This window comes from Brassica napus, chromosome C7 (genome assembly GCF_020379485.1).
Source record: "Brassica napus cultivar Da-Ae chromosome C7, Da-Ae, whole genome shotgun sequence".
Classification (NCBI taxonomy): Eukaryota; Viridiplantae; Streptophyta; class Magnoliopsida; order Brassicales; family Brassicaceae; genus Brassica; species Brassica napus.
Genome location: NC_063450.1, coordinates 39229873 through 39254360, shown reverse-complemented (window position 1 = coordinate 39254360; position 24488 = coordinate 39229873). Strand labels below are relative to the sequence as shown.

Sequence of the window (24488 nt, the reverse complement as noted above, 5' to 3'; positions counted from 1 at the left end):
TTTCCGTGAAACAAACAGACATAAACATAAACTAGAACCCGTGTCCTGCAAATACAAAACAGAACAAGCCAGTAGACAAGTAGAACCCATGACCTGCAAAACAAAACGGAACAAGCAAGTAAACAAGTAAATAGAATAGATTCAATCAAGAATAAGTTAAACCAGTAAACAAGTAAACATTGTCTCAAACAAGTTAAACAAGTTGTCAATTCAAAAAGTTAAAGCCACTGACCAGATCAAATCATTTCAGATACGAGTTTGTTCTTCAGAGACACTTCTATATCAGATAGTGTATCTTTGTGGGCAAAGAGACGATCAAGGAGTTTCTGTTTGGATATGTTCTCTTTCACAACTAGCATGCTCTGTAATTGATCAAAAGCTGCTTCATTCTCATGCTTCTTGTGCTTGGCTGCTTTGCAAGCCTTAACACCAGTAGGCCTAACCTCTTCCAAGTCAGGCACCATCTCCGCAGCTTCCTTCCTTTTGTCCTTTGCACCATCTCTGGACAAAGAGTTTGATCTCCATTTTTGATCAAACCTAAGTTCCCTCCAGGCATGTTCAAGGCTGAACTTGACCTGGTAGTCATTTAAGAAGATGTCATGGGCAGCCTTCATGACATCATTCTCATTTTGGCCACTAGCTTGCTCCTTAAAAGCGGTTTCATAGCTTCCCACAAACTTGCACACCTGCTCATTCACTCTTCCCCACATGTGCTTACATTGACTTGCCTCTCTAGGAGCTAAGCCACTGAGCTGAGGGCTTGAATTGAAATACTCCTCTACTCTCTTCCAAAACGCTCCTGCCTTCCGCTCATTACTCACTATGGGATCCTTGCTGGTGTTCAACCAAGCATTGATGAGAACAATGTCTTCTTTTGGTGTACACTTTCTCCTTTCCACTGGTTTAGGATCTTCAGAGCTCTGGCTACTAAACCTAGGAACCTCGGAAGACTCTACGTCTATTGTTTGACTGCTCTGGGAAGCAAATAGGTTAACAAACCTGGGAGAGTTTAGGGATAAAGGATCCATTTTGGTTTTGGTTGGTGTTTTTAAGTTGGTTTGTGTTTTCAGAAGTGGATTTGCTATGTTTTTAAACTAGTTTTTGCTTTGATAGGAGAGAACAATTAAACAAACTCTAACTACCAAACATTCATTATAGTTAATTACACAACAACTAGTTCACATAGAGCATTCATTACACATCAAATCAGTTGAAAAACTCGAACATTCATCACAGCAACCAACCAACACAGAATTAATGAAAGTTTTTTTAAAGAAAATTAAGTTCTAGTTCAGTTTAAGGCTGTTTAGTTTACTTTAGCTTAAGAACTAGAACGAAGTCAGAACTAGTTCTAGTTCAGTTTAGTTTAGTTTAGTCTAGCTTTTAAAAAAACTTAAGTTCTAGTTCATCATTCACACGGATACATTTTTTGAACATAACAACCACATTTAGAAACAATTATTAAGATTGAGTCTTACCTTTGGTTTTCATTCGAAGAAGAGCTTCTCCAGGTCAGCGATCTGCACAGTGAGGTTATCAACCTGCCCAGTGAAGATTTGACCTGTGCCTGGACATGGAAACAGCAATGAAACTGTGTTAGTGACTTAATAAGTACCTAACTATACAAATATTAACTACGTTAAAGGACAAATATGAGACACTCAAAAGTAAACTTCACTAACCTCCAGTGTCTCAATCTGTTTATTGAGATTCGGCACCCCCTTAATCACCTGCTCAGCCTCCTCCACCTGCTTAGTCAGGCATTCGATCTCCTCCTGGACACCAATCACCCAAGGCTGACGATAATGGAACCCATCAGCCTTGTTTACAACATAAACACAAATCATAATCGCGTTTGTGCAACATAATTTATAGAAATTTGCCAATTGAGACTTACCTGGTAGTTTTTGTAGGTGAAGAAGCGCTTCCCAGGAAGAGTGTCGTAGTCCTCCTTCCCCCGAACCTCGTCAATGATTCTCCCACCACATGGACACCTTGTCGGAATCTCGTATTCTGAATAGGCCACGTATCCTAGCATGTTGATGTACTCCTTTTGCCTCTTTGTCTCTCTTCTCTCTTCTGTGGGATCCATTTGTACTAGAAATCGAAATGACTAGAACATAATGACGAAACAATATGATGAAACGAACCCTAAATCGAACCCTCATGATGATTTACAACCATAAAACGAAACCCCAAATTGATTTAGAACCCTAACTCGAAACTCCCAAATCGATTTAGAACCCTAACTCGAAACCTCTAACTCGATTTCGAATCCCCGATAAACGAACCCTAAATCGAACCCGCATGACGATTTACAACCATAAATCGAAACCCCCATATCGATTTAGAACCCTACCTCGAAACCCCCAAATCGATTTCGAATCCCCGAGATCGGTTTCGAGCCCAAAAATCGATTCTATTAAACCGTGAATCTACTCGATACTGACCTGAGCTCGTGGAGGAGACAGTCCGTCATCGATTAGATGGAGAAAAGCTCCGGCAGTCGGCGTCGCACGAGAAATCGCCTCTGAGAGCGAGAAACCCTAGTTTTTTCAGAGAGAAGAGAAAATGAATCCTCTCACGCTGAACCCTAGTTTCGTCGTTGTTAATGCGAAAAGGCGTTGCCAATGGGTGGTTGACACGTGGCTTGAACCCGTATCATACGGGTTCACTCGTAAGAGCCGGATCGCCGAAATAAACCCATTTTTTAATTTTTTTTCTTTTCGGGCCTATGAACCCGAGCCCATGAACCCCTTTACATCCTCTAATTGAGATATATTGTTAATTCTATAAATTTTATTATAAGTTTTCAAAAAGTGTTATATAATTTTTGATTTAGTACATCTTATATATTAAAACAGAAGTCACAACCTTGATTCATGTGTGATTTTTTTTTAAATGGACCTTATGGACTTATTCCTTAAAAGTCATCTTACATTTTATCTATAATCTTATCATTTAAATTTTGGGCCTACCATAAATTTTTATTGGGCTATCAATAATTGGATTTAAAGAATAGATGATCCGTTGGACTTATAGATAGTATAAATTAAATATATATAATTTAATGTTGTAATACTATACCTCCATATGTTAAATATTTAAATATTTATCGATGTTAATTTTTAAAATTATAAAGATTTTTTTGAAAAATAACAAAAATCATATTATCTAACAATGATTAATCTTTACTACCTTAAACCAATGAAAACAAATTTTAAACTATATAGTTTATTTTTAAAATTAAACAAAAATTAAATGTTTAATTATTTACTCGATAATATAAATCTATGAAGCAAAATTTTTAATTTTTAAAAAACTTTCTAAATTTTTGAAATGTTACAATATCTTTGAATATGACAATAAAATAATATTTTATTAATCTTTATATATATAGCTACGATTTCAATAATGAATAAATAATCCGAAATATATATATATATATAGAAGAAGATACAAATACATATGAAAATTTAAAACAATCTATTCAATAAAAAAATATACCGTAAACGTATTATGTTTTAAAAATTGATAGACACATATATTATAGTATATACCAATTTAGAATTGAAAACAAAATATTTATATAAAATAAATGAAAACAAAAACATGCGCGGTTGCGTGGTTCGAGATCTAGTAAAAGATTAAAATAACAAACAATAAAACCAAGAATAACAAATACGTTTTATTATTTTCTTCACTGACGTTTTGTATATGTATCCTTTCTTTTTTCCTATTAAAAATAAGCATGTCAATTTTATTATAATCAAAACTATATCAATAGAGTCTTGTATTAGTATATTGTTCTCGTTTTTTAATTTATATTATAATAAACTTTTTCATAAACAAATTATGTTAGTTTTTCTTTCTTTAAAATATTTAATTGTTTGTATGGTAATATAGATTAGATTAGATAGTTCTAGGATTAGTTTTCTTTTAAAAAATTTAATTAAATAAATGAAAATTCAAATACCAACAACCAATCATATTAAGAGAATTAATTTTAAATTTCACCTACGAATGACACCTAAGCAAAAGTCACTTAACTGACTTCTCAGTTAATATATAGTAGGATTATTTTCTTCAGTGATGTTTTATATATGTATCCTTTCTTTTTTCTATTAAAAATAAGCATATCAATTTTATTATAATCAAAACTATATTAATAGAGTCTTGTATTAGTATATTGTTCTCGCTTTTTAATTTATAATATAATAAACTTTTTCATAAACAAATTATGTTAGTTTTTCTATCTTTAAAATGCTTAATTGTTTGTATGGTAATATAGATTAGATTAGCTAGTTGTAGAATTAGTTTCCTTTTTAAAAATTTAATTAAATAAATGAAAATTCAAATACCAACAACCAATTAAATTAAGAGAATTAATTCTAAATTTTACATAATGACACCTAAGCAAAAGTCACTTAAGTGACTTCTCGGTTAATATATAGCAGGATGTTAGGTCGAAGGTTTGAGTTGCAATCATAATCAGTGGCACCGAGACTCCAAGAGTTCAAAAGTAGGCTTATACTAAATCTGAGAGCCCATTGAGAGAGCCACGCAACAGATAGTCATGGGATTTACTACAGCCCACGAAACCCAACAAAGAAACCGAAATGTCGACCCCCTAACGCAACGCTACCTAAAGTTGGCCTATTAGTGAACCTTGTCATGGGGTTGTTAGAAATTTTTTAATATATTTTTGGTAGGTCCATAAATAGTGATGAATTTGTATCTATTTTGTTCTTCCATTGGTGAACCTGAAGATGGGGTTCTTAGGAATAAAATTAAATATTTTAAATATTTTTTAAAAGTTTTTATTCAATACAATGAGAATTCATGAACATACAAAGATTATTCATCTAGATTACCAAACTTTTGTCATATATTTATAACTAAATAAACTTTCAAACGATCATGTATCTGTTGATCCCGAATTTGATTGCGAATGCAAAGCATATTACCGATATTGGGAGGGGTGTCCGTAGAGTACGAGAAATCAACCTGGGAACTTCTGCTTGACTATCCTACTACGAAGTCAGAACTGAGTGTATTCGTCTCGTTCGTTCTCTACTATCATATTGTGCAGTATGACACAAGTTCTCATAATCCTTCCTATCTTTTCCTTGTCCCATAGTAGAGTTGGGTTTTTAACTATTGCAAACCTCGATTGCAATACTCCAAAAGCACGTTCGACATCATTTTTGGCGGATTCTTGAAGTTCAGCAAATAGCTCTGCTTTAGGACCTTGAGGAAGTGAGATGGATTGGATAAATGTTGACCATTTCGGATAAATTCTGTCGGTAAGGTAGTACGCCATACGATAGTTATGGATGTTGACCTTGAAATTAACTTTAGGAGCTCGACCTTGTAAAATGTCATCAAAAACTGGTGACCGATCAATAACATTAATATCGTTGAGGGTACCTGGAGCTCCGAAAAATGTGTGCCATATCCAAAGATCATCTGATACCACATCCTCTAAGACAATTATCGGCTTTCCTGAACCGCGTGTGTACTGCCCTCTCCAAGCCGTTGGGCAGTTTTTCCACTCCCAATGCATACAGTCAATCCTGCCTATCATCCCTGGAAACCCGCGTACCTCTCCAACATCGAGTAATCGTTGAAGATCATCCGGTGTAGGTCTTCGTAGATATTCATCTCCAAACAATTGTATTATCCCATTAGTGAAATTTTCCAAACATAAAAGTGCAGTACTTTCACCAAGTCAGAGATATTCGTCATACGTATCTCCCGATTGACCATATGCCAGCATACGTATAGCTGCTGTACACTTTTGAAGTGCAGATAGCTCGTACCTTCCGTGAGCATTTTTTCTTTGCTCAAAGTATGGAACTTCATTACTTAGGCGATCGACAATGCGAAGGAACAATGGCTTGTTCATTTGAAAACGCCGCCTAAACATTTCCGATGGGTATGTAGGATGTTCCCTGAAATAGTCGTTCCATAGTAGATTGTGTCCTTGTTCCCGATCTCTTTCGATATAAGCTTGTCTCTTCGGCTTGTTGGCTTGAACATCAACTATTGAGTCGAAGGTATGATCAAATTGTTGGTCGAACATTTCTTCAAAAGCTTTGTTTAACCTTTCATCTACGCCATTAGACGATGAGGAAGACATTGTTTTCTTTTTTTTTGAAATTTGGTTAAGTGTTTTGGAAAGAAAGGTAGAGATAGAACAAGTTTATAGATTCAAGAGAGACAATTTGAAGAAGTAGAGAGACAATTTGAAGAAGTAGAGAGACAATTTTAAATAGAAGAAGTTGAGTTTGTTGCACATTTGAGAAATAAATAGAGACATAGTTTATAGAGTGCATCAGATTACATAACCCGTGAATGAAAAAAAGAAGTGTAGAAACAAACAAAATTCTACACTTTTCCGTGAAACAAACAGACAGAAACATAAACTAGAACCCGTGTCCTGCAAATACAAAACAGAACAAGCCAGTAGACAAGTAGAACCCGTGATCTGCAAAACAAAACAGAACAAGCAAGTAAACAAGTAAATAGAATAGATTCAATCAAGAATAAGTTAAACCAGTAAACAAGTAAACCTTGTCTCAAACAAGTTAAACAAGTTGTCAATTCAAAAAGTTAAAGCCACTGACCAGATCAAAGCATTTCAGATACGAGTTTGTTCTTCAGAGACACTTCTATATCATATAGTGTATCTTTTTGGGCAAGGAGACGATCAAGGAGTTTCTATTTGGATATGTTCTCTTTCACAACTAGCATGCTCTGTAATTGATCAAAAGCTGCTTCATTCCCATGCTTCTTGCGTTTGGCTGCTTTACAAGCCTTAACACCAGTAGGCCTAACCTCTTCCAAGTCAGACACCATCTCCGCAGCTTCCTTCCTTTTGTCCTTTGCACCATCTCTGAACAAAGAGTTTGATCTCCATTTTTGATGAAACCTAAGTTCCCTCCAGACATGTTCAAGGCTGAACTTGACCTGGTAGTCATTTAAGAAGGTGTCATGGGCAGCCTTCATGACATCATTTTCATTTTGGCCACTAGCTTGCTCCTTCAAAGCGGCCTCGTAGCTTCCCACAAACTTGCACACCTGCTCATTCACTCTTCCCCACCTGTGCTTACTTTGACTTGCCTCTCTAGGAGCTAAGCCACTGAGCTGAGGACTTGAATTGAAATACTCCTCTATTCTCTTCCAAAACGCTCATGCCTTCCGCTCATTACTCACTATGGGATCCTTGCTGGTGTTCAACCAAGCACTGATGAGCACAATGTCTTCTTTTGGTGTCCACTTTCTCCTTTCCACTGGTTTAGGATCTTCAGAGCTCTGGCTACTAAACCTAGGAACCTCAGAAGACTCTACGTCTATTGTTTGACTGCTCTGGGAAGCTAATAGGTTAACAAACCCGAGAGAGTTTAGGGAAAAAGGATCCATTTTGGTTTTGGTTGGTGTCTTTAAGTTGGTTTGTGTTTTCAGAAGTGGATTTGCTATGTTTTTAAACTAGTTTTTGCTTTGATAGGAGAGAACAATTAAACAAACTCTAACTACCAAACATTCATTATAGTTAATTACACAAAAACTAGTTCACGGAGAGCATTCATTACACATCAAATCGGTTGAAAAACTCGAACATTCATCACATCAACCAACCAACACAGAATTAATGAAAGTTTTTTAAAGAAAATTAAGTTCTAGTTCAGTTTAAGGCTGTTTAGTTTATTTAGCTTAAGAACTAGAACTAAGTCAGAACTAGTTCTAGTTCAGTTTAGTTTAGTTTAGTCTAGCTTTTAAAAAAACTCAAGTTCTAGTTCATGATTCACACGGATACATTTTTTGAACATAACAACCACATTTAGAAACAGTTATTCAGATTGAGTCTTACCTTTGGTTTTCATTCGAAGCAGAGCTTTTCTAGGTCAGCGATCTGCACAGTGAGGTTATCAACCTGCCCAGTGAGGATTTTGATCTGTGCCTGGACATGGAAACAGCAATGAAACTGTGTTAGTGACTTAATAAGTACCTAACTATACAAATATTAACTACGTTAAAGGACAAATATGAGACACTCAAAAGTAAACTTCACTAACCTCTAGTGTCTCAATCTGTTTATTGAGATTCGGCACCCCCTTGATCACCTGCTCAGCCTCCTCCACCTGCTTAGTCAGGCATTCGATCTCCTCCTGGACACCAATCACCCAAGGCTGACGATAATGGAACCCATCAGCCTTGTTTACAACATAAACACAAATCAGAATCGCGTTTGTGCAACATAATTTATAGAAATTTGCCAATTGAGACTTACCTGGTAGTTTTTGCAGGTGAAGAAGCGCTTCCCAGGAAGAGTGTCGTAGTCCTCCTTCCCCCAAACCTCGTCAATGATTCTCCCACCACACGGACACCTTGTCAGAATCCCGTATTCTGAATCGACCACATATCCTAGCATGTTAATGTACTCTTTTTGCCTCTTTGTCTCTCTTCTCTCGTCTGCGGGATCCATCTGTACCAGAAATCGAAATGATTAGAACATAATGATGAAACAATATGATGAAATGAACCCTAAATCGAACCCTCATGATGATTTACAACCATAAAACGAAACCCCCAAATCGATTTAGAACCCTAACTCGAAACCCCAAATCGATTTAGAACCCTAACTTGAAACCCCCAACTCGATTTCGAATCCCCGATAAACGAACCCTAAATACCACATGACGATTTACAACCATAAATCAAAACCCCCATATCGATTTAGAACCCTACCTCGAAACCCCCAAATCGATTTCGAATCCCCGAGATCGGTTTCGAGCCCAAAAATTGATTCTATTAAACCGTGAATCTACTCGATACTGACCTGAGCTCGTGGAGGAGACAGTCCGTCGTTGATTAGATGGCGAGAAGCTCCGGCAGTCGGCGTCGCACGAGAAATCGCCTCTGAGAGCGAGAAACCCTAGTTTTTTCAGAGAGAAGAGAAAATGAATCCTCTCACGCTGAACCCTAGTTTCATCGTCGTCAACACGAAAAGGCGTGGCCAATGGGTGGTTGACACGTGGCTTGAACCCGTATCATACGGGTTCACTCGTAAGAGCCGGATCGCCGAAATAAACCCATTTTTTAATTCTTTTTTCTTTTCAGGCCTATGAACCCGAGCCCTTGAATCCCTTTACATCCTCTAATTGAGATATATTGTTAATTCTATAAATTTTATTATAAGTTTTCAAAAACTGTTTTATATATAATTTTTGATTTAGTACATCTTATATATTAAAACAGAAGTCACAACCTTGATTCATGTGTGTGTTTTTTTTAAATGGACCTAATGGACTTATTCCTAAAAAAGTCATGTTACATTTAATCTATAATCTTATCATTTAAATTTTGGTCCAACCAGAAATTTTTATTGGGCTATCAATAATTGGATTTAAATAATAGATGATTCATTGGACTTATAGATAATATAAATTAAATATATATAATTTAATGTTGTAATACTACACCTCCATATGTTAAATATTTATCGATGTTAATTTTTAAAATTATAAAAAAAAATTCAAAAATAACAAAAATCATATTATCTAACAATGATTAATCTTTACTACCTTAAACCAATGAAAACAAATTTTAAACTATATAGTTTATTTTAAAAATTAAACAAAAACTAAATGTTTAATTATTTACTAGATAATATAAATTTATGAAACGAAAAGTTTAATTTTTAAAAAACTTTCTAAATTTGTGAAATTTTACAATATTTTTGAATAAGACAATAAATCAATATTTTATTAATCTTTATATATATAGTTTAACATCCTCTAATGGAGATGCTCTAAGTAACCAAAAAAGGATGGGGACCTATTTACTGAAACCGTGTTCGAGAAGGTACATGTCCATCAGGCATCTCCCAGTTATCTTCTTCTCCATCCTTTTTCTTACTCTTGGTTGCTGCTGCTTCGTATCTAGTTTCTTGAGTAAACCATCCTTGAGGCCTGAAACAAAATAAGTAAATAACGATGATAAACCACAACACAAACTCAAGCCCATTACTGGATTTGTTTTTTGTTTATCTTATTTTATTGATAGGTTTAATTAGAGTGTATTATAAACGTAAACAACGTCAATGTTTACGGCACCAAACTTTTGACATTATAAATCATGTGGAGCCCACCGTCATTATGCACGCACAGTAACTTCAACTTTTTCACTTCTATATAAATCGATCATTTCGATCGATTGTGAGATATCTCTAAAGACACAATCTCTTCTCCCTTATAATAAAACCTCTCTCTATTCCAGTGTTATCTTCTTTCTACGGGTATAAAATTTTGCTTTGTTTAAATTCTCGCGATACAATAAAATTTCATTTCTTTTTATAACACGTTATCAGCACGATCGTTCTTCAATTTGGTAAAATTTATTTGTATCATTTATACCCTGCTATAATGGTCGGTATACCGCATCTACTATTATTTATATCATGTTATAATGGCCGGAATACCGCCTATATTATTTATTAATAATTTAATTAATTTATTGGTCGGCCGAGCCGCATTATATTCTGTTTATTTTTAATTGGTCGGCCGAGCCGCCTTATATTCTGTTTATTGTTAATTGGTCGGCCGAGCCGCCGTATAATTTATTTATTACTCTGCATTGACCGGCTGAACCGTCGCATGATTTGTTGCCATAATTTTTACCTTTACCAATTTTTATGAAATTTTATAGATTTGATTGACTTTTTAATACAATATTTTCATACTGATTTTTGGTGCACTCGATTTAACACCAACGGTCACAAAGAAAAAATTTCAAAAATTTTCCTTTTCTCAAACGGTCGTGAACAGTGATTTTCATCTATAAATACAACTCATTTTCACTCCATTTCATCATCCAAAATATTTCATTTTCTCTCAAAAAAAATTTCAAATCGCTCTCCTCCGATTTTTCATTTCAAGAAAGATGATTCGCGCACTTTTGTTTTTATGTGCCATTTTTATTTGTGTTTCTATTTATGGTTTATTCGTTGGAGAATTTACTCCGAGTGAATTTAAGATGAATATCGGTTTAATTTTCTTTACATCACTTCTCCTTGTAATTGCTTGCATGATTAATGTAAACGGTTCCTTTTAATATGAATAATATTCTAATAATTTTTATTTATGTGCTTTAGAAATACAAATGGCAAACATCGAGAAACTCCAGTTCCCGGCTCTGAAAATAACTGGCGAAAATTACGTCGGATGGGTCACAAACGTGAAACCATATCTGGTGATGAAAAAGATAACCGAAACAATTGTAATCGGTAACAAATCACCCGAGCATATAGCTGAAGCGATAATCTTCCTGAAGAAGCATTTAGATGAAAATCTAATGCACGACTATGCAAACGTCGAGGACCCAGCTGAATTGTGGCAAACTTTAAAAGAAAAGTTCGATATCCAGAGACAAATCAACCTCCCTCGCGCTCTAGAAGTGTGGAAAAATCTGAGGTTCCAAGATTTTCAAAAGGTTGAGGATTACAATTCCGCCGTCCTGAGGATAGTTGCAGTCCTGAAGTATTGTGGTAATCCTGTCTCTGAGGCAGAAATGATGAATAAAACATATAATACTTTCCACAAACAGCTTCACTTCTTGCCTGAAATTTACAGAAAATGCGGGTACACAAGATTTTCTGAATTGATGGTTGCGCTCATGTTGGCTTAAAAGAACAATGAGCTCTTAATCAAAAACCACAATTCCCGACCTACGGGAGCCAAAGCATTCCCTAAAGTGAATGCTACGGCGGTAGAAAATTCAGAAAGAAGGAACCAGGCCAACCGAGGTTATGGTCGCCGCTTCAATAATAAACGTGGAAAAGCTTACAATCCTAAATGGAAGGGATCTAACAAGTGGGTTAGATCCGAACAAGTTTCTAAGGGTAAAGAAACTCAAGAGGATACCACCCAGAAGTGTGGGACATGTGTTACCGATGTGGATGTAAAGGACATTGGTCCCGTACCTGTCGTACTCCTCCACATCTCTGTAAGTTATATCAAGAGTCCACGAAAGGCAAAGCTAAAGAAGTGAACCTCACTGAAAACTTTGAAGGGACATCGTACCTCGATGCCTCCGACTTCGCAAATGAGCTGGACTAGATTACTCCTGAAGAGAGCCAAAATGCGTATAATAAGACTATTGAATAGTTTTCAATGTTGTCATGTATAATTATTAAATTTCCTGTTTTAAACAAATAATGATGTTTTAACATCACCTTAATGTATAATTATTGTGTGTTTCCTTATATGATTATTATATGAATTAATTTTATGTTTTTCTTTTATTAATATTTATGACAATTTCAGAAATGGATCAGAATGCTAATGAAGCAAAATCCAAGAAACGAATTCGTGAAATATGCATACCAGATAGTGAAACAACGCACACTATTCTGAGACAAAAGAGATATTTCTCCGATATAAAACCGACAAGAATTGTCGTTAATACAATATCAGGTCCTGCAGACGTGATTGAAGGGACTGGAAAAGCAAACTTTACGTTGCCAAATGGAACAAAATTTTCCATAAATAATGCTTTATATTCTCCAAGTTCTAAAAGGAATTTGTTGAGTTTTAAAGACATATATCTTCACGGATATGATACTCAGTCTGCAACAGAGGATGGAAAGAAATACATGTATGTAACCTCTGAGAAATGTGGCAGAAAACACATATTGGAAAAGTTTCCAGAACTTCCTTCGGGGCTACACCATACTTATATCGATAAAATCGAATCAAATCTTGTAGTAAACGGAACTCAGAAGAGTTCACATTATGGCATGATCGCCTTGGCCATCCAGGCACTACAATGATGCGTAAAATCATAGAAAGTTCACATGGTCATTCACTGAAAATCCAGGAGATTTCTCAAGGGAATAAAATGACATGTGTTGCATGTTATCTAGGAAAATTGATCGTAAGGCCATCGCCAACCAAAATCGATAAAGAATCACCAAAGTTCCTTGAAAGAATTCAAGGCGATATATGTGGACCTATACACCCACCTTGTGGACCATTCCACTATTTTATGGTATTAATTGACGCATCCAGTAGATGGTCACACGTTTGTCTATTATCATCTTGAAATGTGGCATTTTCGAGATTCCTAACTCAGATAATCAAACTGCGAGCACAGTTTCCTGATTATACTATTAAAAGAGTTAGACTAGACAACGCTGGTGAATTCACATCCCAAGCATTCAATGACTATTGTATGGTAATGGGAATTGAAGTTGAACATTCGGTTGCTCATGTTCATACGCAAAATGGTTTGGCCGAATCTTTAATTAAGCGTCTGCAATTGATTGCAAGACCATTGATCATGAGATCAAAACTTCCAACCTCTGTATGGGGACATGCCATTTTGCATGCAGAAGCACTCATTCGGATCAGACCGAGTGCATACCATAAGTATTCCCCACTACAGTTAGCGTTTGGTCGAGAACCAAACATTTCCCACTTTAGAATCTTTGGTTGTGCGGTATATGTGCATGTAGCACCACCACAACGTACAGATGGGACCACAAAGAAGATTGGGAATATATGTTGGTTGTGATTCTCCATCAATTATACGATACCTAGAACCACAGACTGGTGACGTTTTTACGGCACGTTTCGCCGATTGTCATTTTGATGAGAAAGTATTCCCAGTTCTAGGGGGAGAAAACAAAAATGTAGAAAATGACATCAAATGGAGTGTACCTTCATTACTATATCTTGACCCTCCTACTAAAGAGTCTGAACTAGAAGTTCGACGAATCATGCATTTACAGAGTATAGCTAATCAGCTACCTGATGCATTTACGGATACCAAGACGGTAACTAAATCTCATATACCAGCCGTGAATGCTCCTGCTTGTATCAAAATATCAAATGAGCAAGGAAAAGCGGACGATACACGAGAGTCTAAAACACGCCTGCAGCGTGGCAGACCTGCTGGTTCTAAGAATAAAAATCCTAGAAAATAAAAGGATATCAAGATAAATGACACATCCAAAATAGCAGAAAGTATTTTGGAAGAAACAAATAATGAGGATACTGAGAAAGTTGAGCATCATGAGTCGGAAAGTAATCATGAAATTTCTATCAACTACATCCATAATAAAAGGATATGGAATAGAAATGAACAAAATGATCTTAATGATGTTTTCTCATATATTGTGTCAAGTGAAATAAATGAAGAAGTCGATGATCCAGAACCAAGATCTGTCAATGAATGTCAAAAGAGACATGATTGGGAACAATGGAAAAATGCAATACAAGCTGAACTTGATTCGCTTAATAAACGAGAAGTATTTGGATCTATTGTGCTCACACCTGCAGATGTGAGACCAGTTGGGTACAAATGGGTTTTCGTTCGAAAACGAAATGAGAAAAATGAGGTTACGAGATACAAAGCTCGTCTAGTGGCTCAAGGTTTTTCTCAAAGACCTGGAATCGATTATGAAGAAACGTATTCTCCAGTTATGGATGCCATTACGTTTAGATTCCTGATGAGTCTAGCAGCTGATAAAAATCTAGAAATGCGTCTCATGGATGTTGTTACAGCTTATCTATATGGATCATTAGATACTGATATCTACATGAAAGTTCCTGATGGATTTAAAATGCCAGAAGCATTAAGTTCCAAACCTAAAGAGTTATGTGCAATAAAATTGCAAAGATCATTATATGGGTTAAAGCAATCTGGACGTATGTGGTATAATCGTCTCAGTGATCATTTAATAAAAGAAGGATATGTGAATGATCCTATATGCCCATGTGTTTTCATCAAGAAAACAATATCCAGATTTGTAATAATCGCGGTATATGTTGATGATCTTAACATTATCGGAACTCAAAAGGAAATACAAAAGGCATCAGACTATCTCAAAGGAGAATTTGAGATGAAAGATCTTGGACAGACACAGTATTGTCTTGGCCTACAAATAGAACATTCACAAAATGGTATATTTGTGCATCAATCCACATACACTAAAAGAGTGTTGAAACGATTTAACATGGATAAATCAACTCCTCTTAGCACCCCGATGGTCGTTAGGTCACTTAATATTGAAAGTGATCCATTTCGACCACCTGAGGAGAAAGAAGAGATACTTGGTCCGGAAGTACCATATCTAAGTGCAATTGGAGCGCTGATGTACCTTGCAAATTGTACACGGCCTGATATATCATTTGCTGTGAATCTTTTGGCAAGATTCAGCTCATCCCCAACTCGAAGACATTGGAATGAGATTAAGCATGTTTTTTGTATCTCCAAGAGACCATTGATTTAGGCTTGTTTTATCCTAAAAGTTCAAAAGGTCAAATGGTTGGTTTTGCAGATGCAGGATATCTTTCAGATCCACACAAAGCTTGATCACAAACAGGATACGTTTTCACGATCGGAGGCACTACTATATCTTGGCGTTCTCAGAAACAAACGCTCGTGGCTACTTCTTCAAATCATGCTGAGATCATTGCACTCCATGAAGCAAGTAGAGAATGTGTATGGCTAAGATCAATAAGCCGACACATCTGTTCAAGCAGTGGGATTGGCGAAAATACGGAGCCAACTATTCTATATGAAGATAATGCAGCATGTGTTGCTCAAACAAAGGACGGATATATTAAAAGCGATAGAACGAAGCATATTCATCCGAAGTTCTTCTCATACACTAAAGAGCTCGTAAAGAAGAAAGAGATTGAAGTAAGATATGTCCAATCATGCGACAATGCAGCTGACCTCTTCACAAAATCACTTCCGACTTCGGTATTCAAAAAACATGTTCGTAACATTGGAATGCGTCATCAGAAGGATCTATGACTGCTCATTCGAGGGGGAGCTTACGTAGTTGTACTTTTTTACCTTACTATGGTTTTTCCCATTGGGTTTTCCTAGAAAGGTTTTTAACGAGGCAACATAGACGTTAAGCAAGAAGCGATAGTGACACTGGTCTCCAAGGGGGAGTATTATAAACGTAAACAACGTCAATGTTTACGGCACCAACTTTTGACATTATAAATCATGTGGAGCCCACCGTCACTATGCACGCACAGTAACTTCAACTTTTTCACTTCTATATAAATCGATTATTTCGATCGATTGTGAGATATCTCTAAAGACACAATCTCTTCTCCCTTATAATAAAACCTCTCTCTATTCCAATGTTATCTTCTTCGTACGGATATAAAATTTTGGTTTGTTTAAATTCTTGCGATACAATAAAATTTCATTTCTTTTTATAACAGAGTGTTAATATGTTTTGGGTGATTATTATTTTAATGTTTCAATGTCTGCTCTGTCTTAAATAAAATATTTCCTATGGGAAGCGATAATGGTGGTGACTGTACGTGAACTTCCTCTTTATTAAATCAAAAGGAATTGTATACTTTGGGAATAAATATTATATTAAGGTGACATAAAGGTACTTTTGCTTCCTTAATATAATAGAAATGTACATGATTAAAAAAAATAAGATTTGATGCAACGAAAGAAGCCTTAAGATTGGCCCAATCGGGCAGTTGTCAATCTCACATGAATCTTCACATAAAAGTATGTATAAGTTTTTCTCTGTGTATGATATAAATGTGGAAATTCGTAAATCAATATACTTTTCAAATACATTATTCGAGAAAAAAAAACCCATAGAAAGCCACATCGTTTGAGTGTCCAAATTGAACTCCGCTCCATTTTTAAATCATTTAATTATGTACTTGTTTAAAGTGTAAAGGAAATCTTATAAGTTTAAAAACTGTTCATTGTAACGTTAGAACAAAGCGATGCTTGATTCCTTTAACGTTAGGATTAGTAATTCACTTTCTTGATTTTAATTTCTCTAGTTTTTCTCTTAGTAGACATGCTTGATGAACCTTATGTATATTCGCAAAATTCCAATTCGACTAATATCTCACTAAAACTGATTAGCGTCTACCAAAATCAAATGTTATCAGAATCAACACAATATGGTGCCGCACCTGCACCGAGTACGACGTATGGCATTTTTGTTTGGTGATACCTCACTTTTAACGTTTAATTTCTCTAGTGGACTAACTTTGAGGATTAGTTATTAGTTATTAGTTATATCGAAATTTTCATATTAAATTGTGTATGTATAATGATTCAGAAAATCATGGTTATGTAAAATAATATAATCATAGTACATTTGTCCATTGATGATCGTTCTCTATTTGGGATTTATAGGACCACAATTGTCTATCTTTCAAATAATCTACAAGATTAGGTTGTCTTAGAAAAAGATAGTTGGACAAAGACTATTTTTCTATTAGAAAAAAATATTTATATTTGTATGTATGAGCAGTACAGTTATTTAAACAAATAGACGGACCAACTATTTCGAATATAATTAAAGTATCAGTGTGTCCAGTGTTATTCTACTACCATATCTACTTTTTTCTACGGCTAACGCTCACCATTCTATGAACTTTTATGTGGTGTGTTAGCTAAATTCTGTTAAAAAAAAATCAAACGGCTTAATCACGTAATCATTCAAGATTTATTTTGTATATATTGCTTATACTAATTCTACCAGTACTCGTGTATTTATTACTATATTTTGTACTTCTTTGTATACTTTACTTGTATTTTCCATGTATTTTAGTCGGCATTTGCAGGCTATATCGATATTTGTGGGTATGACTAGACCCATGTTTGACATCCTAACCCTAATTTAGTACTCTAGTAATATATGAGACTTTTGTATGTTCATTGTTTGGGTCAAATTCTCAGATCTCATACACGGTTCAATTTGTTTGTCGTATGAGAACCTCATTTATGAACTTGCCAGCAAACATAGGGTAGGAGAGGTTCCTACAAATATTTGGTGAATTACCTATCCCTTTGGCCTTGTCTCAGTATTAATGTTGTATGAATTGTGTGTTTGTATGATTCTTGAGGGAATTATTTAGAGAGATTTTCTTCTTCTCTCCACAAATCTCGATATATCCGAAGACCTCCCTATATTTCCAGGGTTCTTGCTGTCTTTTTAGAGCTTTCCTTACCTTGAATGGCAAGCGGAGTAGTTATAAAGTTTACCTAACTCATATAAGAAGACTAAGTTTTATACATGCGGTCAAGTCAACCCTAGCTAGCTAATTGTAGCTAAAATATATATTGATGGTTGTGCGTTATAAGCGGTAAGAGCATGATTAACCCGAGTTCTTAATTTGGGGTTCTTAACTCATGATTTGACATTTTTTTGTTTTTTGTTTTTGTTTTTACACTCTTCGGCTAAGAACCGGTTCTTATATCTCTTATTTAAGAGACGGTTCTTAGTTTTTCTTAGTTAAAAACTAAGAACTTGTTCTTAGCCGAAACTAAAAACTCCACCCTAAGAGCCCGGATTAATCATGGTCTAATGAGGTGAGGTGATTACAATATTCGTAGAGCATGACGATTAATTAAGTTTTCAGTTGAAACCATTTCATCACTATTTTTATTCTTTTGCACTAGACTTGATTTTTATTTTTGATTTCTCTCTTTGCTAGAGATTTTTATCATTTAAGAGAAACCAAAATATTATTAGTTTGAACAATCGGTCTATATATATATATCATGATTTCTTATAATGTTTTTTTCCAGTGTTTCTCAACTACAGTCTTTAATAGTTTAGAACTTCTATCTCGGATTGATTGAAGTCACTGAACCAATAAGAAACATATCAAAAGGTAGAGAGGAAGGGAGATTAATTGATTGTTTTTGTTTTGATACCATGGTGTATACAATAGTAACATGAGCTTGAGACGGACCAAGAAAAAGCCTCTCCACTTAAAAATAGTGGAGACCCAGCACATAAGACGTGGATTAATCTATTGATTAGGTAACGTTATTTAATGTTAAAGAGTAGAGACAGAAAATGTTAAATGACATTTTTTTAATACAAGTGACACGCTAGCATAGGTAAGCTTGGGCCGAAAGGATAATACGGCGGTGATCACGGTGGTATGAGTAAAAATCATTTGCTAATTGTCCACACATTTTGTAAACTCGTATTCTTCAATGAAAAATAACTGATCAATGCGTGTGGGTTAAGAAAAATACTTAAAACACACATTTAAATCTTATTCAACGTACGTAGACATAGTCTATATATATTTCATGGATTATGGATTAGGAAACTTATAGCAGAGTAGATGAATATTATTCTTATCAACGTACGTAGACATTTGCTATTTTCTAAATAAGATGCGCGTATGTTTTATTAAAGATCACCATATAGTTAACGAAAATGACTACAATATAAATGATGATAAACACACATATTTATATATAAAGGCAAAATATGAATAGATCACAACTGGATGCTAGTATACTAGTAGTGTGGAATATTCCGGTAGATATGCCAACTAATTTTGATATGTTTTCATGATATTAAAGCTTCCTTTTTGCCATTTTCTGGTTTAAGAAAGCTTTAATTTGCAAGAAGAACTTTAAATAATTTTGTCTTATCTTCTTCTTGGATTTGAAAAACTATTTTCTTTCCTTTTTCTCTAAGCATATTCTCACTCTCTCGCACACAGTCAGACACACATACACACACTTGACGATATATAATATCATAAACATAGCTTTTTGCCTTTTTCGAGTTTTTACCGGCGATTTCTTGAATATGAGTCGTGTATGGTTTTGTCGTTGCTCGCTTATTGCAGAAAAAAATAATAATAAGTCACTGCCTTTACTGCTCCAATATTTTTAAAAATTAGTATTTTCTTCTGGCATATTCTAAATCAAGCTTGAATTTTCCCTGCAACTGAGGGTGGATTACCTTCCTCTCTTTGCAAAAAGGTTCTGATTATTATACATTTTTACTTTTCATAAAATTTATTTTATTGTATTTTTATATTCAGTCCCTCGTCATCTCTTTTTGTATTTTTCGTTTATAATTTTCTTATTTACAGATGAAGAAGATTAACAAGAAGAAGAAGCAGAAGGAAAGAGAAGAGAGCTTACTATCATATTTTCTAGGGCTTGTCTTCCCCTGTAAGTTTCTTGATTTCTCCTCTTTGACTTTTGACCTAGTTTTCTTCAGGTATATAAAAACACACACCCTTTCTACTAGTTTTCTTTTGTAGACCGTTGACCAGTTTCAGTCTCCACTTCACTGTCATGATTTAATCAAATCTGTTTAGTTTCTTGTTAGAACCAGTTGTGGTTTGCACTACTTATAAGTTACAAATCAAGATTGCTAGATCTGGTTAGTCAAAGATTGGATTGTTTGTCTGTTACATTTTTGCTCTCCCAACTATAAGTGTGAATCTTTGTTTTTTTCTATACAAAAAGATTAAAACTTGGTAATCACTTTTATAATTTGATTCAGTTTGCACTGTTTGATTCAGTTTTTTTAAAAAATTTATAGAGAGGGAATGTCAAAGGCGTACGTAGTAGCAAAAGGGATGGATTATTACCAAGAAATGTTGGCGTTAGGACAAGACCACACCGGTCGTATTCGGGCAAGCTCGAGCAGGTCCAGGCCAAGGAAGGTTCGGATCCGTGAATACAAGATTCCGGATCTAAACGAAGACCCTTGTTTGGATTTGGATGAAGAAGAAACAAGAGAGGTGGTAGTATTCAGACCTCAGGATGCAGATTATTCACAAAACGTTCCTCAGCTTCCTTACGAGCTAGAGGTCGAGATACTCGCACGCCTCCCGCGTTTCGAGTATTGGAAACTTAAGTTTCTTAATAAGCGTTTCTCGCGTTTACTAAATGAAGGTAAAATCTTCAAGGTGAGGCGAGACCGCGGCCTGGTTGAACCGTCTGTCTTTATGCGGTCCCACGGCGACACGAAATGGACCATGTTCGATAAGAACTTCGAGAATTACCAGGAGGTTCCGGAACTTCCTTTACCTTCCGACAGCTCCTTCTTCCTTGGAGATAAAGAATCGCTTTGCGCTGGGACGCATTTGATTGTCACTGGGAACGAGGGAGAGAGCATCGCTTTGTGGCGGTACGAGCTGGAGACGAGCAAGTGGTTCAAGGGCCCCGCAATGATCACGCCGAGGATCTTGTTCGCTTCAGCTACGTGTGGGAGCGTTGCGTTTTTAGCTGGAGGGTTAAAAATGTACGGAGACACGTCTAAGGAAGTCGTGAATGAAGCCGAGAAGTACGATTCGCGGACCAAAACGTGGACGCGTCTCCGTGGAATGAACAAGAGGCGGCAGTTCTGTTCCGGATGTTACTTGCGTGGCAAGTTTTACGTCCTCGGTGGTAAGGATGAGAACGATAAGAACCTAACTTGCGGAGAACGTTACGATGAGCTTACGGACAGTTGGGAACTAATACCAGACATTCTTAAAGACGTGTCTTTCTCATCTGTTCAGTCTCCCCCTCTCATCGCTGTGGTTAATGACAATCTTTACTCGCTGGAAACGTCTGGGAACGAGCTCCGCGTTTACGACACAAACGCAAACGCTTGGAAGAAGCTCGGGGATGTACCTGTGAGAGCTAAGTCTAACGGAGGATGGGGCGTTGCGTTTAGGTCTCTTGGAGACAAGCTGCTTGTGATTGGAGAATCGGTGGGACCTTCCAGGACAGAGACGATGTCCGTCTACACGTGTCGTCCCTCTGCTAATCCCGAGGAGAAGCTGCTTTGGGAGGAGTCTAAAGGCTGCTGTGGTGTTAAGCTCAGCCATTTTATCTTAAACTGTTGTGTGATGATTGCTTAAGGGTCTTTTCTCTGGAGCAAGCAGAAACAAGGGTGGTAACTTTTGTTTTTTTTTAATGTGTGTTTTGAATAATGCAAGTTGTAGCGTCTCCAGACGCTGAGACTTAATAACTGTTGTGTGGATTGTCTTTCTTGTTCGGCTTAAACGCCGGCGTGATTATGTGAAAAAAAATAACAAGCTTGTTTAAACAGAGTAATCCTACCTAAAGCAGAGACTTTCTTATCACGGCCCATTCTAATGTTCAAAGGCCCATTCTAATGTTCAAAGACAACTACACGCCGTTTTGTAAGTAGGCTATTAAACTGCAGGACGTTTTAACGTCAAGCAGGTAAAGAGTCAAGGCATGGTCGGTGGTTCTAGCTAAAAGAAATTTATGTTTCTGTCACTGTTTCATAAATTTGATCATGGTACAGGACTTTAAAGACACATTGCAAGATGTAAGGCCTTCAGTTTCTCAGGACGAACTTAGAATCTACAACAACCGGAACAATCAGTTTGGTAGTTATAAGCCCTTTAAGACTGAGACTGGCGAGTTAATACAATCTTATCATATATACTATCACTGATCCTTTTGTTTCTCTTGAATATACATTTGTGTTATCTATCACAACAATAAGATATACAAATACAAATACAAGAGTTTTTACAGTACCTGTTTAGACCTAAGAATCCAGTCTCTTTTTTCTTATGTGCCCCATCTGTATTGTCCCCTGTCAAAGCATTAAAGAGAGAGACATTTGAACAATCCACAAAACCAAAAACTTGAACTAACATTTCTATGTAACTTACCTATATGCTATATATTTTTTTTTCCCTTTCTGAATGTTTTGCACCACTAAACATTCTCCAACGTGCTTATTCGATTAGCCCGTTTCAGGAGACTCCTGTATTCAAGACTCCTTGACCACTCATCAACCTCGCGTGCACGAAGAACCGGCAATGGATGTGATAATTGACTCGTCTGAGCATTTCTGTATATAAACAAACAAGAAATGACCACAAGTAACAATAAATTAAAAATTTCACCGCTACTTTTTTGATTCTCTTTACCTTATGTACCAGCCCAAGGGGGATGAAGAAGCTTTGTCATATGAACGGGCTTGTTCTAGAAACGCATCAACATTTAGCTGATCAGCAATTGATGGACATCCTCCAGCTAACTTCATTAGAACGGACACAACAACCTCTTGGAAGCCACATGAGAGAGGTTACAAGAAAGAAGAGAAACATCACTAGGTATTTTTCGTCTAATTTTGAAGCAATTAACGTTTAAAAGGTTCTTTTATTGTTTTAAAACTAGTACCTTTGGATCTTGGGCCACGAGAAGTGCTGCACGGTCACAGGTCAGCTCTGCTGAACGTAGCCAACGAAGCATCTGTTCTTCCAAGGTTCGAGCTATCATTTGCCCAAAAGCTACAAACAACATAATTCAACTTAGTCACTACAACTTTGTGAGACCGACGCAGAAGAGTGAAGGACCTACCAGGGACTGTATAAGCCCCAAGAGTAAGAATATTAGCGAAGGTGAGCCACACGCCGTGATCACACTTCAGATGGCCTAGCTCATGAGCCAAGACAGCCTAGTTTTTTTTTGTACAATTAAAAAAAAAATTTAACTAATATGTGGGATTGGCCAATATTAATAGTAGCAAAAAAGCATGGAACTTGTAATTGCAGAGTATGAACCTGAAGCTCCTGGCGAGTAAGAAGCTCGATGAGGCTGGTATGAACGACAATGAAAGGCTTTTTACCGCTTATCGCCAGTGTATACGCGTTTGGAACAGGACTCTGTCGAACATAGAGATCAGGAGCCTCTATGTTCAAAATCTCAGCAGCTTCGACCAACAAACAGTGAAGATCAGAGAGCTGAGACATCAAAAAAATACAACAAGCATCATGTCTCATTGTTGGCAGAGACATAAAAAAAAAGAGTATAAAACGTCGTCCAAAGAGCTAACCTGGTTCTTGGAGACAAGAACAGAAGTACCAATGTTCTCAAGAAGCATGATCTGTTCCGTCGCTGATCCTAACAGAGCTTTCCCGAACTCGTTCAACCCCGGAATGGCTCTTAGTAACAACGTGTTCTGTAGTTACAATTCAAAACATCGAATCAACGCTTTTCAATTACGATCATAACGAAGATATTACTCTTAGTAATTACTAATGTTATTAATAATCGGTTTAAACGGTCCTATGCGTTTATAACCGAAACAATTTTCTTAAAACCTGCAATTCAATTGTAGTTTAAATAATTTTAAATTGATTCAAATAGGAATAAACTGGTTCAAATTAATCTAAACCGGTTAAATCAAGTAAACCAGACCTGCTTATCCAAAGGATGTCGAAAATCATCGGCGTCGAGATCTTTGAACAAGAGAGGAGGCACGGCTCTGCAAACCGGAGCCCTAACCCTCGACTTACGCACCTTCTCCGCACCGAAACCGATGGAGCTCCGTGAATTACGACCAGAACTTAATCTCTTCTGCTGTATGTAACCTAAACGACTACTTTGTTCGCCGCTCTGATGGAAACAGAGGGGCAAGATCGGAGCAGAGACTGAGACAGCCATGAGAGAGAGAGCTGAGAAGAAGCGACGGAGGTGCGCAGGTTAGCCGTAGGCTTTAGTATTCTAGTATTGTACGCCGCTTTTAATTTGCGGAAGAGAAGGATAAATAAAGAAATAATATTTTTTCGGTCTCTGCAGTTTCGTTTCGGAGACGAACACTGTTTGCCGACCACAACCGTACTTTAATGGTTAGCATTTGTCGCGCCTTCGTTTTCCCGTTGACCGTTATTTTCCTTCCT

General features: G+C 36.3%; 4 protein-coding genes across 5 annotated transcripts; 1 reads left to right on the top strand and 3 right to left on the bottom strand.

The window, feature by feature from the left end:
• Positions 1-236: 236 nt before the first annotated feature.
• LOC106373846 (glutathione S-transferase T3-like) lies at positions 237-1028 on the bottom strand. Its single transcript, XM_013813966.1, has one exon. It carries the CDS (start codon positions 1026-1028, stop codon positions 237-239), a length of 792 nt encoding a protein of 263 aa, XP_013669420.1.
• Positions 1029-6723: 5695 nt separating this feature from the next.
• Positions 6724-7425, bottom strand: LOC106373847 (glutathione S-transferase T3-like). Its single transcript, XM_013813968.1, has 2 exons — positions 7201-7425; positions 6724-7083 (listed from the first exon to the last, which is right to left on the bottom strand). The coding sequence occupies exons 1-2, from the start codon at positions 7423-7425 to the stop codon at positions 6724-6726; spliced, it is 585 nt and encodes a 194-aa protein (XP_013669422.1).
• Positions 7426-19330: 11905 nt separating this feature from the next.
• LOC106374880 (F-box/kelch-repeat protein At3g27150) lies at positions 19331-22311 on the top strand. 2 transcript variants are annotated; one of them, XM_013814805.3, is made up of 3 exons: positions 19331-19803; positions 19917-19998; positions 20375-22311. In XM_013814805.3, exon 3 carries the CDS (start codon positions 20382-20384, stop codon positions 21681-21683), a length of 1302 nt encoding a protein of 433 aa, XP_013670259.1. In that variant the 5' UTR covers positions 19331-19803; positions 19917-19998; positions 20375-20381; the 3' UTR covers positions 21684-22311. The 2 variants fall into 2 exon arrangements, with proteins under 2 accessions (XP_013670259.1, XP_048618050.1); XM_048762093.1 differs by lacking the exons at positions 19331-19803; positions 19917-19998 and adding an exon at positions 20077-20212.
• On the bottom strand, positions 22210-24453 carry LOC106376964 (protease HtpX homolog). The gene is made up of 8 exons (XM_013817108.3): positions 24007-24453; positions 23642-23767; positions 23370-23549; positions 23167-23263; positions 22987-23096; positions 22734-22867; positions 22473-22654; positions 22210-22393 (listed from the first exon to the last, which is right to left on the bottom strand). The coding sequence occupies exons 1-7, from the start codon at positions 24250-24252 to the stop codon at positions 22519-22521; spliced, it is 1029 nt and encodes a 342-aa protein (XP_013672562.2). The 5' UTR covers positions 24253-24453; the 3' UTR covers positions 22210-22393; positions 22473-22518.
• Positions 24454-24488: the final 35 nt, after the last annotated feature.